Source organism: Solanum pennellii, chromosome 6 (assembly GCF_001406875.1).
Source record: "Solanum pennellii chromosome 6, SPENNV200".
Classification (NCBI taxonomy): domain Eukaryota; kingdom Viridiplantae; phylum Streptophyta; class Magnoliopsida; order Solanales; family Solanaceae; genus Solanum; species Solanum pennellii.
The window spans coordinates 50,761,995-50,780,688 of record NC_028642.1 but is presented as its reverse complement, the minus strand read 5'-3'; the positions used below and the strand labels follow the sequence as shown (position 1 = coordinate 50,780,688).

At 33.6% G+C, this 18,694-nt stretch overlaps 1 protein-coding gene across 1 annotated transcript; it reads left to right on the top strand.

Annotated features, from left to right (window-relative positions):
• Positions 1–6,095: 6,095 nt before the first annotated feature.
• LOC107023840 (suppressor of mec-8 and unc-52 protein homolog 1) lies at positions 6,096–17,715 on the top strand. Its single transcript, XM_015224656.2, has 16 exons — positions 6,096–6,253; positions 7,520–7,730; positions 9,344–9,496; positions 9,868–9,916; positions 10,687–10,770; positions 10,926–11,029; positions 11,570–11,656; positions 11,762–11,815; positions 12,365–12,460; positions 14,914–15,041; positions 15,209–15,335; positions 15,461–15,520; positions 15,642–15,749; positions 16,012–16,112; positions 16,531–16,582; positions 17,361–17,715. The coding sequence occupies exons 1-16, from the start codon at positions 6,222–6,224 to the stop codon at positions 17,457–17,459; spliced, it is 1,545 nt and encodes a 514-aa protein (XP_015080142.1). The 5' UTR covers positions 6,096–6,221; the 3' UTR covers positions 17,460–17,715.
• The last annotated feature ends 979 nt before the right edge of the window (positions 17,716–18,694 follow it).

The window sequence follows — 18,694 nt, the reverse complement described above, 5'->3', positions numbered from 1 at the left end:
ATTGCAACTTTTTGCGTACCAATATGATGAAAATATACATTGTAAAATGTTGGTCAAAATTCTTATAGTTTGACTCTAAAAAAGAAAACCATGATAATTAATTATGGACCGAGGGGAGTAATTTAATAATTGGTTAGGAGATGAATTGTTCATATATAAACTAATAAGGTGTTTAGTTTGCAACTTAGAAACTGTATAACAAAAATATATATAAGACATGTAGAATAGAAGATGAAATAACCGATATAAGAAACACTATGCAATGTATTAGTAATGCAAGAATTGGTTATGCAAAAATTAATGTACTTTTTATTATTTTATACTACACTAGGTAATTTGCACGCACTTCGCGCGGTTATAAATAATAATAGCATTGAATATGTAATTATTTTTTTAGTAATATCTATACAGTTAAAAAAATAATGGGAGAATGGGTTCTTTAAAAAATATTAGCAATATTCCAACATGAATTTGATTATTTGTTATTATCACACAACTCAAGATTCTCTAATGAATGAATTATTCACAAAATAATAAACTATTGGTTCTTTAATCAACATTAAAGGGAAAATAAATAAGAATATATATACAAAGACATTTCGTCATATAAAGAAATATTTAAGTTGCATAGATTATAAATGAGAAATTTTCATATCTATGTAAAAATCAATAATATTTAACTTATATATAGTACTTTTAAGTTATAAAATTTAATATAGAATATCAAAACATAAATTATTGGAATTGAGTACAATAATTATTTTCTGCACAATGAATATACGTACTATATGTGTATATGTCCAATATAACCAGAGACAATAATTTTGCATAAACATAAAAATAGAGTTTAAAACTTGTACTCAAAAACTACAATTAATATCATAAGCATAAATTAATGAGTGTAAAAAATACACTAGGATATGTAAAAATAGAATGAAATATAAATGAAAAAATTGAATTCACCGAATGCACAATAATGTTCCCTTAAGAAAATTATTCCACTCCAATACCAGATGCTTAAAGAATTACATCCTCTCAGGATGAGACGATTTTATTCACCAACTTATTGATACAAAACAATGGTGTCAGTAAGTCACTCAACAGGAATAAAATACACGAATATTTAATTTTGTGGAAGTAAAAGAAGAAGATCAGAACTGTTGTTATTTTAAAATGAAAGGAAATCTCTCTATTTATAGACGTCAAAGGATAATGTGAACAATTGTTTGTTGTATCTTATCAGAACGGTTACAAATATTTAGTAAAGTTGCAACCCTTTGAGTTCACAATCTTTCATAAAAGTCATAATTTTTCATAAAGTCGCAACTTTTCAATAAAGTCACAGCCATTTCATAAAAGTCGCAAATCTTCATTAAAATCTCAACTTTTCATAAAAGTCACAATTTTTTTATGAAAGTCGCAACTCTTCAATAAAGTCATAACCTTTTCATAAAAGTCGCAAATCTTCATTAAAATTCCAACTTTTCATAAAAGTCACGATTTTTTATAAATATCGTAACTCTTTATTAAAATCATAATTTTTGATAAAAGTCACAACTCTTTATTAAAGTCACAATTTTTTTTTTATAAAAGTTATATCTTTTTATAAAAAAGGAAGACTGATTTTAGAAATAAATAAATTTAAAAGAAAATTCTTACTTCTGGAGGCCAGTAGGCGGACGTAGAGTTGTCTTTTATATAAATAAATATATGATAGGTTTATGAGTGAGACTTGCTATGATAAATCAGCCATATGTGAAAATTATATGTATTGTTTTATACTACATGGTTTATGAGTGAGACTTGCTATGATAAATCAGCAATATATGTTAAAATCAATTATTGTTTTATACTACATGATTTAGGAGTGAGACTTGCTCTGATAAATCAGCAATAATTAAAGTTAATGAATAATAAAATTTACAAATACTAAGACAAAATTAAAGGTCAAAAGGGTGAAAGAGAAATCAAAGGTCTTCCACTAGCAAAATACCATACTAACTTTTTCAAAAAAAAATTCAATCAGTTGCTTCAATTCTAGCTTGATAAAGGCAAACAATACATGGAGATTAATTTTACAAATTGCTGCTTAAAAAGGAAAAATCCAACAAACTGCATGAGCAGTTTAGCTTAATATGGGGATCAAATTATTGTACTTCCTGAGGGTATTTATTATTCAAGAAAAGAAAAAGTCAGCTATGTAATAATTTTAATCACTACAATTATTACATTTTTAACTAAATAATTGAATCTTAATCGCTTGAAACTTCATTTTTCCTGTATTTATAATAATACATTATTTTACATTTGACAGAAAATTATATGTCCATGTGTAGCATAATGAATATGGTTTTAAAATTAAGGTTCTATTTTTTGATGCATACACAATCGAAAACTATAACTAGCAAAACGCCACACTTTAGATTTGCTAACTCAATTGATCTTATTGTATCTAGATTAGGGTTCCATTTAAGAAAGTTTGTTAGCTTCGTATTGGCTCCCATCTTACTTAACAGGGCCCTCAGTTGAATACCGATTAAAATTGTTTGCAATTTTGAGATTTTTCCAATATAGAATTATTGGTTATGTTAAATACGCTGAAAAGTTGAAACCTCTTATTTAGGTCCTTAGAAAAACTACTAACTAGTTAGGAATTGCATAAGAGAAGAGACGTCGTAAAAACTACTAACTAGTTAGGAATTGCATAAGAGAAGAGACGTCGTAAGAAACATTAGTGCAAAAGAAGGCGGCTGAGAACCGGAGAGGTACTCTTTTCAAGATTTTTTCTTTTATTTTCAAAAATTAAATTTGAAATATCTAATCAATCATCATAAATATTAAAATTGTATGTTTCTATAATTTCGTGGTGGGTTCAATTTTTGGATCAGTCAACAAATAAGAAAATTAAAGCTGGTGTTTCAGTGTGTGAATATTTGAAAGAAAAAGCTCATATCATATGGTGTGAACTGAGAGTTATTTCCTAGACTAAAAAGGGAAGTATCCTTAATAGAGTAACTTACCATTTATAAGTCCATTATACAATTTGGACCACATCCAATTTTAGGTAAACCAATAAAACAATATATATCTTTCTTTGGATTCTTAGTTCTAAGGGATTATTCAAGTTACTCCAACTCCAAGATCAAGTAATAATTTCTATTTTCATGTTAAAATATGATTTTTATGTGGAATAATAAAAGTTATTCTTGTTTTCTTTGTAGTTTTAAAGTTATGGTTTTTGGTTGATTGATTTTGTCCTAAAATTCATTTATTAATGAATTTGTTTGAGTAAGGTCTTTAGCAATAGGATTATTTCAATTATTCATAAATTCTTGATTTAAGGTTTGAAGCATTGAAAAATATTTAAAAAGTTACGCGGATAGTTAATGATAATTGAAAGGAAAAAAAAATCTTATTCGATCTCTTAGAATAATAATGTAAATTACTTGAATGATGAACAAATGCTTAAATAATTGAATATTTGCATTGAGCATTGGATAGCAATGTCACATTCCTAACAAAAAAATTAGATTAGACACCATTCAGAAGTTACGGGATAGATTTTGATTTGACCTAATTACTAACCAACTTAATTCCCTAACCCTACACATTTATTAGTCATATAACGTGAAGATCATGAACTTCTTGATAAGACAGATTATGATCTCGTGAATTTTAAAATATCATTTTTAAATATTTATTTTTTAAAATATATTTTCAAACACCTCACACTATAATTTTTTTTTTTTGTAAATTACATGGGAATTTTTTAGGAGATTGGTATGAAATTCACAAGTTATTTAATTTCCAGTAAATTTTTATACTAATTTACAGAAAAATCTCCGTATAATTCGCAGTATATTCAACCATAAAAATTAGAATGCAGAAAATAACACTTGATGATGATCTCCACTAGCTTCAATCAATAGGTAAGCAAATATCAGTGCATCCTTGCGATGTGTCTAGTTCTCATTTTTGTCACACATATATCTATGTATATACATGTATATTATTTAATGTGTCAAGGGATGTTTGCATTTTTATGTGAAAAAATCTAGAAACCATGGCAACTCGGTAGAGTTATATAAAATAAGTTAATATAAGATAAAATGAGCGAAAATTAAAAATCATGATAATTTTGCGGAGTAAATGAATGAATTTATACGAGGTTACTTTGAGTGAAAATTAAAAATCCTGATAATTTTGTGGATTAAATGAAATGACTTTACATGAAGTGGCATGAGATTTATTTAGACATCACGATAATTAAATAGAGTAAATGAAATAATTTTTCATGAGGTGATGAGTGAAAACAAAAAAAAAAACATACCATTTAAGTGCAGTAAATACAAGTTTAAATAAGGTATTGTGTCAGGATCGAAATAAGTAGGTGTAATGCGAAAGCTAGCAAAATAATATGAGTAAAAAGACAAACGAGAAATATATCAAAATTAAAGAGACAATTTTAACGTGGTTCGGTCAATCGACCTACGAATAATCCATTATAAATATGAGAGTACAAAATATAGAGAGAAACAACCTCACCAATTCACCCAAAATACAAGGAAGTTCACAAAAATTACCCCCACAACCAAAACCCTCAAAATCCTAGAATTACATTGTGAATGCTAATTAAGTTAAAAGAAAAAAATATCTATTTATTGAATAATAAATCTTTTCCTAATAGAAAAATTAAAGACTAGACAACCTAAAATCTTTTTCTAAAAGAAAATCTATTTATGATAAGAAATTCACGCCAATTACCGTCGGCGAAAACTAAAAATTATTACAATATGGGAGATTGTCAGTTGTCCAACAAGATAATTGGTTGAATATAACATCAAAATTTATCAATTTGTCTTGACCTACATGCCGCAATTGACATTACTTTATCATCTTCATGCACTCAACTTAATAATATCTTAGTTTGATTTTTTTTTTTTAAAAAGGCCATATATGAACTATTGTAAAAGTCAGTGATAGTTTTTAAGCGTGGTATGAAAATATCTTATTTGTGCAAAAAATTATATATACCACGCTTAGAAGTGAATTAAAATAATATTTTGAAATAAATAATTATCTTGGATATATATATGGTAACAAGTTTTTTTATTTTTCGATCGCTTTGAGGGACAATCAAGCTATATGAAATAAATATTTGGAAGTCCAAAGAAAAATCATTGTCAATTAATCAAACATAGTTTTTCTTGGGTGGGGTTTGGGGAGGGTTTAAGGCCAATATGATTGTCAATAGAGATTTTAACTCAATCTATGTGATTAGTGATCTCATGAAGTAAGCTCATATGAATAATATCAAGTCAATATTGACACTGCGTACTAACTGAGAGTGATTGAATTGCTACTAAAAATGAAGGATAAATTATTAACGCTTAATCAATTCATAGTCCTTAATTAAGAATAGTGTAGTTAATACAGTATACACTTGATGAAATCACCTATATGAGAAGTGGAAATATGACCACTTCTTTGAGACTTTTATCTAGTCTTTAGAGCTCTCATGAATACCAGACATGCGCATGACCTATCAGCGCAAAGCCACGTTGAACATCATAATTAGTGAGGTCAAAATGTGATTGGTGAAGTCGTTGATTTACAACGTTTGCAAAAAAAAGGCAAATTACAGAAATCACATACTTTTAAGGCAAAATTACAATCTTTCCCTTAAAAATTTATAATTACAGAAATTTCTCAAACGGATATATTAAAGGAGGGTCCGGATACATCAATGACCAAAAAATCAAAGCGCTAATACATTAAAAAAAGGGGTCGGATACATGCGCTGGTACATTAAGAAGAGGGTCAGATACACTCATGGAGTGTCGGATACATTAATAGCATTTTTTGTTTTAAAGAGAAAAATGAGGGATCTTGGAGATTTGTGAAACTTATAGAATAATGATAATAAGTAAACTAACTTAATTATTCTATAAAAAAAAAAAAAAACTTGGGCCGTTAATTACGGGTCGAGGTAAAAGCCTTGTGTAATACATTGGTTTGGCTTGAAAGAACATTTCGAGGCCCAACCCACTTAACAGGCCCACGAGTGAGAAAATTGGAGAACTGCGCAACGGTTCTGGCGAATTTCAGTTCATAGACAAAACCCTTACATCTCTCTGTGTATATGTATTTATTTCTGTTCGTGATTTTACTCTCAAAAGCAGGGCTTAGCTAGGGATTATAAGCTCTCTCATTCTTAACAAATGTCTTCTACACTGGAAATCGAAGCTCGAGAGTAAGCTTCTTCTCTGTCTCTCTGTGTATGTTCGCCTAATGAGTTTTTTTTTTTTTTTTTTTGGATGTGTGGAAAAATTATATCAAGAATTTTTGGAATTTGAAATGAGCAAGTATATCTGTTGATATAATAGAGGAATGTGATAAAGAAGTTTTATTTGTTGTCTATGGTGCCTCATGACTATAGAATTTGCTTATTCTGACCAAAAGAAAGGTGAAAATCGAAACTTTAATTGTAGTACCTCTGCTTTGATCTTATATGAGAAATAAATAGCTTTGCCACTGGCTGGGGCACCATCATTATTGAAAAAGGAAAGAAGACGAGCTGAATGGATATTGAGGATTCATGTATAGTCATCCTTAGTGAGGTGTGGTTGATAACAGTATGGAGATACTGATTTCTTAGGAGAAGTAATATAGAGGGGTTACCACTATCAAGGGTGCAACTCTTGCCTTACCTTTTTGTATAGTTAAGTAACGGCACCATGTATAATAAAGAAGACTTCTTGCAGCACTTGCAACTTTTTTTTCCAATAACCATGGTGTTCAGACCTACCTGTGTGCACCTCAACTAATTCGACGAGGCACCTGCCACCTCCCACCAGTATAGGTATCTGCTACTGGATAACTCTATCCAACAACGCTGGGATAGTGAGAAGAAATCACCTAATATATTTGCCTCTGTTGGGAATTGAACCTGATAGCCCGTGGTTCTCAACCCACTTTATTCACCATTAGGCCACATCCTTGATCAGGCTAGGCAAATTTTGTTTTGGGAACCATGTATAACAAGAAGACTTCTTGCAATGCCCGTTGCATTTATCCAACCCATATTTTTTTTAATAACCAAGAAATCCGTCTGTGACTCGCCACCCTTTTTGGACCAATCACAGCCTTCTTAACTCGGTGGATAATGGGCCCGCCCCTCTACCCTTCTCCACTTACATACCGGGCTTCCCTTTGCATGGTGTGGGGCTTGAACCTGCGACCTAAGTTATGAATCCTCCACCTTTTGCCACTGGAGCTAGCCTTATGACCACATTACTGGATAGAAGCTGTTTCTGAACTGATGCATGTAGAAGTAGCAGTTCTAGCTAGTTGAGCTATTTGTTGTCAGGACCATTTTCTTTCTCAAGAGCGCCATTTGACATTGCTCTTATTGAAGATACTACCTTGCAGACAATAGACATATCAATTGGGAACAACATAGGAGTATCTTATTGTTATTGTTGCATGTGAGAGATAATGTTATCTTTCTTTTTTGCAGTGTCATTAAGATAGTTCTTCAATTCTGCAAGGAGAACTCTCTGCATCAATCATTCCAGACATTGCAAAATGAGTGCCAGGTTTCTCTTAATACTGTGGATAGCCTTGAAACTTTTATAGCTGATATTAATAGTGGAAGATGGGATGCTGTACTACCTCAAGTTGCACAACTTAAGCTTCCTAGAAAGATACTGGAGGATTTATATGAGCAGGTTTGCACCTCTTCATTGTTTCAAAGAAAGCTTAGTGCCTAAAATATGTCATCCTCTTTTAAATAGTGTTTTTTAAGGTTATTATCCTCTTACTTGCTCTTTTTATGGATTCAATATTTTTGAGAGTCGTATTAAATATGTTGGATGTGAGAGTGAGTAGTATTTGTTAGTGAGGTAATAGATTGAGTATACTGAGAAACGTGCACCACCACTTCTTGGCTGCCTGGCTGTGAATAAAGAAGTGATTCACCTCCTCCTAATTTTCTTCAGACATATTGCATATACCGCACATTGCGATGTCCCAACTCTGCATTTTTTCTTGTGTCAAACATGCTCTGTGGTAATCCAACGAAATATGGCCACTTTAGGTGGTGCTTCTTTCTCTGTATTATCTTCCAAGGCCATTGTATGGTGGTACTTTGATTCTTGCTCTGATGTGTACCCAGATTTAACAATGTGCTTCCATGATTTTGATGTTTCTATCTAACTGTACGTCTGTACCTTTTACACCTGGAAAATTCTATCTTCTCCAGCTTCCCCAACAGAGTAATAATCCCTTCGACTTCCTAGCCTTAACAACTTCTTCTAAAATGTAGTTCTCATCTTCTTTTTGACCAATGTTGTGTCACTGTTACATCAGTATTAACTGCCATATTTTAATTATCTGTGGATTCATTCTTTAGTGGAATATGGCCAGTCCAAGTGTCTTGCCAAAACCCCTTTTTCATTCTATTTCCCACTGACAAGCATATATTTTTACATGATCCTCCCATAGATGTCTAATACTCTTCCACACTTCTACTCCTTGAGAGCATACTGGATCAGTTTCCTTCTTCCGTTGCCTAGCAGTTACAGTGTATTTCCACAATTGTCTGTTCTTTAAGTTATACTTCCTACCTCCATGGTCATTCTAATAAAGGGCTCTTGTTGTGCAATCTACGCTTGTTGATGCCTAAACGTCATTTCTGCTGGGATGACTATTTTTGTAATGACAGCTTGTTCTCCTTGTTTCCACTCCATAGGAAATCTCTTCTCAGCCGACCTATTCTCTTTTCCTTTTTCTGGAAGGGGAAAGAGTGACATCACAATTTATTTTCTAACCGTCTAATTCACTATTTGTTAATATACCTGCCCCGCCCCCAACATACACAAAAAACCAAATGACAAATTTTGCTTCTTCCAACTTGACAATATCCTTTCAAGCATCTCTTTTACCAATTGCAAGTGGTATAGCATTTGTATTTGGCTCCCAATTGGAATCCCCAAGCATGTGGTTGTTGGGTTCCACTTTGCATCCAAGTATCTCTGCCATGTTGATTTCATATCTCGTGATTGTTGCATGCTTGGACTGGGCTGGACTTTAGTTTCTCGTGATTGCTGCATACTTGCACCTGGGCAGAACTTTAGAATTCAGTTTCGTGTGACTGACTCATGCACTCAGTAGAACTTCAAAATTTTGTTCAATGTGCTTCTTTGGCAATCTGGTTTTGTATTCAGATGAGCTTCAGCTTGAAGTGCAAATTTTTTTAACTTTTCTCTGATGTATTTGATCACTTTTTGCTGTCTTTTCAGTACAACCTTTTCTGCTCCTTACTCTTTCCTTTATCTGATAGATTGTCTTAGAAATGATTGAACTTCGAGAGATGGATACTGCACGAGCTATTTTAAGGCAAACCAACGTGATGGGTGTCATGAAACAGGAGCAACCAGAAAGATATTTGCGGCTCGAGCATCTACTAGTCCGGACTTACTTTGATCCCCATGAGGTTAGAATCATTCTTAAAAAAAAGAGATTAAGCTATGTGGTCTTTTCTTTATGTCGCTAGTTGAGGTTTGAACACCCTCAGTTGTTATTTGTATTATTCACAATGCAATATTAGCTGCGCAAGTATACTTCTTTTACTTTTTCATCTCCAAAAGAAAATGTATTCTTGTTCTTCATAAAAAATTAAGAAGAAAATATTATACTTGTTTCTTACATGTGCTCAACCTCCTGTTAGATCTCTGATGGTGTAAAATAATTGTCTTCGTTAACTGTCTGCCGCATCCTTAACTGCTAGAAGTTGTCTTGATACCCTTGACTTGAGGTTTGCCTGAATGTGGATTTTGACCTTGCCTGCAAATGTTATATGTGCAGGCTTATAATGACTCAACCAAGGAGAAAAGGCGTGCCCAAATTTCCCAAGGTTGCCAAAATCCCACTTTGCTTAGATTGTTAGTTTGAATTTTAAAAGAAAATCTTGAAACAAAGATATTTGCAATACGTGCAAATGTTGCATGTAACACGGTAGCAAGTTTTATGAGAACAACTGTTTCGTTTCAGTACTCAGAGTAATTAAATATTAGCAATCTGTCTTGATATTATAGACATAGATGCATGGTGCGAGATGAATGTAAAGCTGTTTAGCCTGTATAACTCTTCAAAGAGGTATTGAATGACCACCTGAGATGTGACTACTTCATCAGAAAAAAAAGTACAACCACCTGAGATGTGATTTGAAGTAAATCCCTTGAAGTAGTTTCGTAAAGTTCCTACCAAGTAAAAGGAAGGTGTACTTCCTAAATCCCTCACCCGTTCTAAGAACCACTACATAAAAAGCTGCATCTTACTATCATTCCTATTACTTTATCCCACATTCCCACTAGATTAACATCTCATTGCTGCAATTCCTTCTATGATCCGTCTCTATTCTAATTTATATGATCTTTGAATATGTTATATTCTGAGATCTGTATTATCTTATCTGCATAATGATGGCCTTATAGTGGTCCTCCACGTCTTTGTAATACATTAAGAAGTACACCAATTCTACAGTACTAAATAGGGCTGAGCAGTTTATGATGTTTCAGGATTGAAATGGTTGGAGTGTCATTGTCAATTATATGTACTTATTAATGCATAATTTGGTTAACAACACAACTAAGATTATAATATATCTTCTTTGGCTGCATGCAGCGCTTTCTGCTGAGGTTTCTGTTGTTCCACCATCACGCTTAATGGCTTTGATTGGTCAAGCCTTGAAATGGCAACAACATCAAGGTGAGATATATCATTTTCATCACTGCTGGAAATCCCACCTCTAGATTCTCAATTGACTTGTTAGTAATTAACATGAAACTTCCGAGCATTTTCACTTTGTTGAAGAGTAAGCAAACATTGATTTTCATGCTCATGTATCCGACAACACTTTTCAGGTTTACTTCCACCTGGAACACAGTTTGATCTATTCCGAGGAACAGCTGCTATGAAACAAGATGAAGAGGATATGTATCCGACAACACTTGGTCACACTATTAAGGTTTGTTGGTTTACATAAGCTCTTTTTGCATGTTAGGTTTTAAATTTGTGTTTCATGTTAGGTTTGTTATAACTTCATCAAAGAGATATGTTGTTGACACAAACTTTCAATTCTTCGATTTTGCTTCAGAAGTTTCTGTGAAATTCAAAAACATGGTGACCTAGATTTTTTTGAATATCTGTTTTTCTTATTTTTCTTTTATATTTGTTTTTCATGCTCATTATCCTTTGGAAGGTTAGAGCAGAAGGGGGTGTTTACTTTTTGTTATCCCTATTATGAATCTACCCACATGCTGAAACTGCTCTCAGCTGGTTATGACCTTCATGCATGTTTTGTCTCTCCATTTTTCTTTTTACTGGTTTCTTTCTCTGTCAATAGGTTTCTCACTGGATGAGTTTGTCCAGCTATTTTTCCTAGTCTCTGATTTTTTCTTTTGTTTCAAGCCTTGTCTGTTTTCCTCTTTCAGTAGTAATAAGGGGGGGGGGGGATAAGAAACTTAAATTTGATAATTTCATTTAAGTACTGAATTTTGTGCTGCAGTTTGGTAAGAAGAGTCATCCAGAATGTTCTAGGTTCTCACCGGATGGACAATTTCTTGTCTCATGCTCAGTTGATGGATTTATTGAGGTATGCTAAAGCTAAGTCTCTCCCCATGCTATCTTTCACTTTTATTCCTTCTCTTTTATGTTTTATTGATGAGTTGATCCAATTTATTTTTACATTACTCACCAGGTCTGGGATCACATAAGTGGAAAACTGAAGAAGGATCTTCAATATCAGGCTGATGTGAGTTATACATTTATTTCTTTTAAATTTTCTGATTATTTTTTGGGCTGTATTTATTTGGAATTCAAGTGTAATTCTTTGGCTGTTTCATTACTGTATGTTACTACTGATGCTAAATCTTTGCTGGGAGCAATTGCAGTATTGTGACTTCTACACTGTATTTGCCAAATATTAAATCAATAGAAGATATATAATATTTCAGCTGCTGGTTTGCTAGTTGTCTTATGAATTGCCTTAAGCAGTTATTCCTTTGTAAATGTCAATATGCAGGTAGTTTAAATCTAAAGCAAATTGTTTTTACCAAAAAGGTTGCAAAGCTGTTTGTTATCTAGAATTTATAAATATAGGGTCATTTGTTTTTCTTCCTCCTTTTTGTTTTGGTGTGTGTGTGTGTGTTAGTTTTGTCTATCGTGCTGGATTCCTGCTTCTTTCATTTCCTAATCAGCAGCTGACGCATCTGAATTTGTGTTTAGTTATTTTTTGAACTCTGGATGTTCATGCTTGTGGTTGGATCTTTTGTATTTTCTGACTTGCTGCATATTTATGTAGGAAACTTTTATGATGCATGATGATGCTGTCCTTTGTGTTGATTTTAGCAGAGACTCGGAGATGCTTGCGTCTGGGTCACAAGATGGAAAAATAAAGGTAAACGTTTAGTTTATATTCTGCTTTATAGTTTATACAGTAAAACCTTTTGTCTTGATGTAGTATAAGATTTCATTCGAAATGCATCAAGTAGATGCGCAGCATAGATTACGACATAAAGATGTGTCGGCTCATGTACAACTGTTTACTCTAACACTTGAAAGGATACAATCAGAACGAAAGTTCATGAGTAGTTACATGTGCCTTTGTTTAACCAGAAAAAAAGGTTTAATAAGCACTAGGTTTTGCGACATGATTAGGAGTTGTGATACCATCAAAGCATCTTCTAATTCCTGTCATTCCAGATGCACCCAAATATACAAGCAGGCACCATTTTCCAGATGTTGATGGATTTTCCAACTCTCAATGAACGTCAGCACTGATAGGCTTTCTTACATTATTAGGCACGACCAAACAATTTTAAAAAGTGAGAAGAACATGTTCCAGATATATAGTAAAACCTTTTGATTTCTTATTATCTCCATCCTGCCAATTTGACTATGAGAAAACTGAGACACGTGAGGAAGTCCTGAGCCATGTTGCTCGGACTCTTCAAAAATGTCATTGGGTGTGTATTAGATCCTTCAAAACGGGTACAGTTTTTGGAGGGTCCGACATGGGTGCGGCAACATTTTTGGAGAGTCCGAGCAACTTAGGTCTTGAGCAATCTGTTTTAACATTGTTATGCTGTGATTGAACTTCAGATATGCATTATGTGCAAATGCAATTTGATGTGATTGAACTTCAGATATGTATTATGTGCAAATGCAATTTGATGTAACATGCTGAAGCAATCAAATGAAGCAACATATTGTGTTGCCTTATATGTTAAATTAATTGAAAACAGCTTCATAAAGATCCTTAATAATTTGCTTATAAAGAAATCATCTTTAACATTTGTTGGAGCTGGAGAAGGATTCAATGATCAATTGAAAGAGAGAAGAAACAAAATTATAATGGCTATTTTTGCTTAGCGCCTGTTTTATCAGAAACTTTAATTAGTGAATCAGTCCGAGAGTCCAAGTTTATGGCACATCCTTCATATGCCTATACATATCTCTATTTTAGCTAGTTAAAGATGGTAATTGGTAGAATGTTGGACAGCCCTTAGCAGAGTGTCATCTTTGAACTTTTTTATAGGCTTTTTAAGATAATATAAGAACATAATCTGACAAGCTCATCACGTCTTAACGGTTTGGTTCGGTATTTTGTATACAGTACGGAGTGTCATATTTAATATCAGTATGGTTACAACTTAGAATTAGAAGTCAAGAAAGCTATGAAATTTAGGGAATACATTACAATTCATCATAAAATTGATGACGCTGAAGTACAAATCGTCAAATTTATTGTATCTGGTGCATATTCCAGTATATCTAGTACCAGTACTAATACCAGACTTGAATTTGATATTTTCTGATGATGTGTTTTACTTATATTTCTTTGAATAACCCCAAAAACTAGTCGTATATGGGAATAGTTAAGATTGTGTTTTACTACCAAAAAACCAACAATCAATTTATACTAACTGGAATCCTGTAGGTGCTCCAAAACTTTACAAGAAATAACAACGGTCATCTTCTCTGTAACAAGGAGTTCACGAAGTTTTCAAAAGTTTTTGATTCCTTTTATTTCTAAATTCCTCATTATCTCTTCATCTTGCCCAACTTTGTTAGCAGTCTTAACTGAAACAAAATTACCTACACAATATCAAACACATTCCATAGTCCATGTCATGCCCCACAGTCATTGCCCTAGTTGGCGATGAATTAGTAAATGTTTCACATCTTCCCCGACCATGTGCACATGTGGCACCAACTGATGTGAGCCACCCTCTTCCTCAAGTTTTTAATTGTTAGAATGGGTCCTCGGGCTCCAGAAGCTATCTGTGCTTTAAGGAATGAGGATATATAAATCACCTTTTTCTACATCTTTTCATAGTTTCCAATTATGGGTCTGTTACTAGGTAAATGGGTGGTGTCTTGTGACTTGAATACAGCTTGGATATGCATGATGGGTAGGAGAAGGAGAAAATAGCAGTAAGCGATTGTGTTCTACCCATCCACGCATACTTCGGGTAATCTAGAAAGCAAGGAACACAAGGTGTTTCGGGAACAAAGAAGTTGCAACATATTTTGAATCATAGTTGCTTGTAGACCTCCCTTTGAGATCTTAATTTCTCTATAGTGTAGGCGTAGAACATATATACTGGGAGGTGGCAGGTATCCCATGCCATTAGTCGAGGTGCGCGAAAGTTGGTTCAGACACCACGGTCATCAAAAAGTGAAAAAAAAACATATATACTTCTGCTCATGTACAGAACAACAGCTGCTTTGTGCTCACCATAATAAAAGTTCTTCCTTATAAACACCTCCATCTTATGTCCTTTTCCTGTTGTAAACGTGTTAGATTTGATTTTGGATTGCTTGTTCTTATGTTACTGTGTTTTATAGGTCTGGCGCATAAGGACTGGTCAGTGCTTGCGTCGCCTTGAACGTGCACATTCTCAGGGTGTCACCAGTCTTGTCTTCTCTCGAGATGGAACTCAGATCTTAAGCACATCCTTTGACAGCACAGCGAGGTTTTTTTCCTTTGACCATTTACTGTGATGGCATGTCATCAGTAGCTGTTAGGCGTAGTGGTTTAAGCTAAATGATATCCTCAGATCCACCGTTATAGCTATTAATTAATTACTGTTTGTCTTGGTTGGGATAAGCATGCCTGATATCTCTGTTTCATTTGTTATAGAATTCATGGCCTGAAGTCAGGTAAATTGTTAAAAGAATTCCGCGGACATTCATCTTATGTGAATGATGCCATCTTTACCTTTGATGGGTCTCGAGTCATCACCGCATCTAGTGACGGCTCAGTGAAGGTAAGATTATTGTCTTTCAAGTTTCAAGTGAAGGTAGAGAGAAGCATGCTATTTTCTTTTCCATTTATATTGGGGTTATCTGCTTTATTCTGTGTGCATAATTTGTCTGAGTTGCCTCAAAACAGGTCTGGGATGCCAAAACTACAGAGTGTTTGCAGACATTTAGACCACCTCCTCCTTTAAGGGTATTCAACTTGCCTGGGGCATATTACCACTATATTACTTATTATATGTTAGTTTTTCTCAGGATACCTTCTTTTACACGATTTTGTTTTTTGAACTCCTTTGAATTCCTTTCTCTTACAGGGTGGCGATGCATCTGTGAATTCTGTCCATCTTTTCCCTAAGAATAATGATCACATTATAGTGTGCAATAAGACATCATCTATTTATCTGATGACACTTCAAGGACAGGTAAGCATTGTTATTCGTGGATCATTCTTCTTTCCCATTCGTTAGGTTTTTGTTTTGGGAGATTTTTCCCTTTGCCAAAGCAAGGAGTGAACAAGTTGGGGAGTGGAAGCATTTCCGACAAACAACAGTTAGAAATCAAAATGTCAAATTTATTTTCTAAAAGAAGATAACACAAGGATAATGAACTGAAGTGGTTGTAATCTTTCCAAATATTAGGGAGCACAAACGATAAGTGAACTTATGCTGTGCCATTGTCATGTAGGTCGTCAAAAGTTTCTCATCTGGTAAAAGAGAAGGTGGAGACTTCGTGGCTGCTTGTCTATCACCAAAAGGAGAATGGATATACTGTGTAGGTGAAGACAGGTATGATATGAAATTTATGTCCCTTTGCTTCATTGGAGTTCCAAGATTGGTACAATCATTTCTTGTTTCAAAGGGAAAAGAGAGAGTGACTTTGATGAAACCTTGGTGAACTTTGATTTTATTTCATCCTTGAGGATTCTTCTCCTCTTACATTTAACAAACTTCAAGGACTTGCTTCGTCTCTAAGATTGAACGTAGTTACTCACTTTAATTTTTTCGAGTTATTCTGAAACTATTACAGCTCTCTTGTAGATCTTTTGAACTGTCATTGCTGATTGTACAGTGGCAATTATTTTTTGTCTTTTTTCCATCACTATAAGTGCTACTTGTTTTGAACTTCATTAAGTGGATGATATTGGTATTTAATGCAAGGATTTATCCCTTTTATGCTGATCATGTGGTATGTGCATTTCAACAGAAACTTGTACTGCTTTAGTTATCAATCAAACAAACTGGAGCATCTGATGAAGGTAAGCTTCAACTCTGACGTGAAGTTTGATTACTTGTTGTCAAAGTTACAAGTCCTACATTTAGAGTATCATTACTAGGCTTTCTTGCTTTCTTTGTCTCTTGTTTGCTCGCTCAATCATTGCTGGGACATATGTGTATGTACCTCAGACGTACTCACGTATGTGGATGCGGCTGAGGCTAAGTTAAATATTTTCTGTATTTGTCAAAAGATGAAAAATAACAGAGTACAGGAGGATATTGATTTCTTAAAATGTTTTTGTTTCAAAAATCATGATTTACTGGTGATGTGTCCTTGTTTTCAGTTTCTTACCTGATATTTATACGAAGAAAATTAGGGGAAATAGCTTGAATATTTTGGTTTAACATGTCTCATTTCTCTTCTCATAAAATACATCTCCAACCAATCTGCTAGCGAAAGAAGATAAAATGATAGAAAGATCAGCTTATTCATTTTGTGTTTATTTCTCTCCCCGGTCTCGATTCCACTCACAGTTTACCAAATGTTACATTTGGTTACTCTTTATCCTCCCGTACTGGCATTTTGTACAGCTTCCCTGAACAACACAAACTTGTTTATTCAAATGCACTTGTTTATTCATACACTTGCATAGTGTCAAGTTGAATGTCGAATATGGTAGTTATTCCTTGTTACAGATGCATTATATTTGTAGGTGGCTTCTTAGTGTTGTTGGTTTTAAGTCCTGGGACTCTGTTGTTCTTGCTTTCGGAACAGGATAAAGGCCAAATTACTGAGTTTTAGTTTGTGCATCATGGCAGGTACATGAAAAGGATGTAATTGGTATCACTCACCATCCCCATATAAACCTTGTTGCCACCTATGGAGAAGACTGCACCATGAAGCTATGGAAGCCTTAAACATTCTTTTGCCATGTTGTCACCTTCGTGTAAAAGTGGACTAACAATCTGTGTGATTGTTTCTTGGTGTTGACTAGTAAAGCTTGGTGTTTAGTGTATCGCTATTTTCATAATCGATGTATATTTATCTCTGATATATTTTTTGTTTGTTTGAACTTTAGTCTATTCAATCAGATGCCTCATGTAAGTGTCTTCTTCATAAACCTTCGGCAGCAAAAGGAATTTTATGCTATGAGTACTAGATCTTCTTTTGTGATTTTTCTTAGAGGGATCGATAAGGCTATGTTCGTTATTTATGTATGTCAATTGACACACTGATTGTGGAATTGACACTTAGGTACAAGTTCTTAGGGATTGAAATTCTTTTAAACCAAATAATATTATAAAACTTTAGGCTTAAAAGAATTGACATTACGTGACTAACTAGGTCTTGCATAAATATGAACACAAAATTATGACATCTGTTTGTGATATTGAAAGGAGATTTGAAAAGTTAAATGAGGTATTGTTTCTTTTCAAATAAATGAAAGTCTGTCCGCAAATAGATACTGAAAACAAATATATTTACTTGTTACAATTTCATATTACTTATCTATGGTTTGGGAGGAACTTAATACGAAGTATGAACTAATAAAAAAACTTGAAACAATTAGAAAAGACGCATTTTTGCATGTCAAATAGTAGGGAAAATATATTTATATATATACACTCGTAGTGAACCTAACAAACAAAAGAGCCATCATGTGCTGGTAAATGCTAAACAACCATCTCGACTTCACGTAAGTCATTTATTAGGAAATATTTTACCCTTTTATAATGTGTCGAATATTAGGTGAGTTTTTTTATTATTGAAAAAACCTTCTCAACTGTCTCCTACACACAAAAACAAGTTTTTTGCAGACTTACACTGCACAAGTTGCACAGTACAGTGAACTTTCTCGTTTGGTTATAAAATTTTAAATTGCAATTTGAATTTGTATTTGCACATGCATTTTGTTAAGAAGTTTTACGGGTGAAGATGAGACTTTTAGGTAGTGAGTATGAATGAAGTGTGTATTTTTGCAACCTTCCCAAACATGCATTCTTTTGTTATATTTTCTTGGGAAGTGTGAGACTTGATTATATTGTTACCGGCCAGCGAAGTCTAAGTAAATGAAGGAAGCAGAGCACTATTAAATGTAAAAACGCGCAATGATCCCTCCGCCCAAACGGACCAATCATTTCTAAAAACTTTC

Excerpts from the sequence above, each read along its gene's own strand:
- LOC107023840 (XM_015224656.2), top strand. The coding sequence starts at position 6,222 with ATGTCTTCTACACTGGAAATCGAAGCTCGAGA. Across the intron at positions 6,254-7,519 it reads CTGGAAATCGAAGCTCGAGA|TGTCATTAAGATAGTTCTTC; the intron begins GTAAGCTTCTTC and ends TCTTTTTTGCAG. Across the intron at positions 11,816-12,364 it reads ATCTTCAATATCAGGCTGAT|GAAACTTTTATGATGCATGA; the intron begins GTGAGTTATACA and ends ATATTTATGTAG.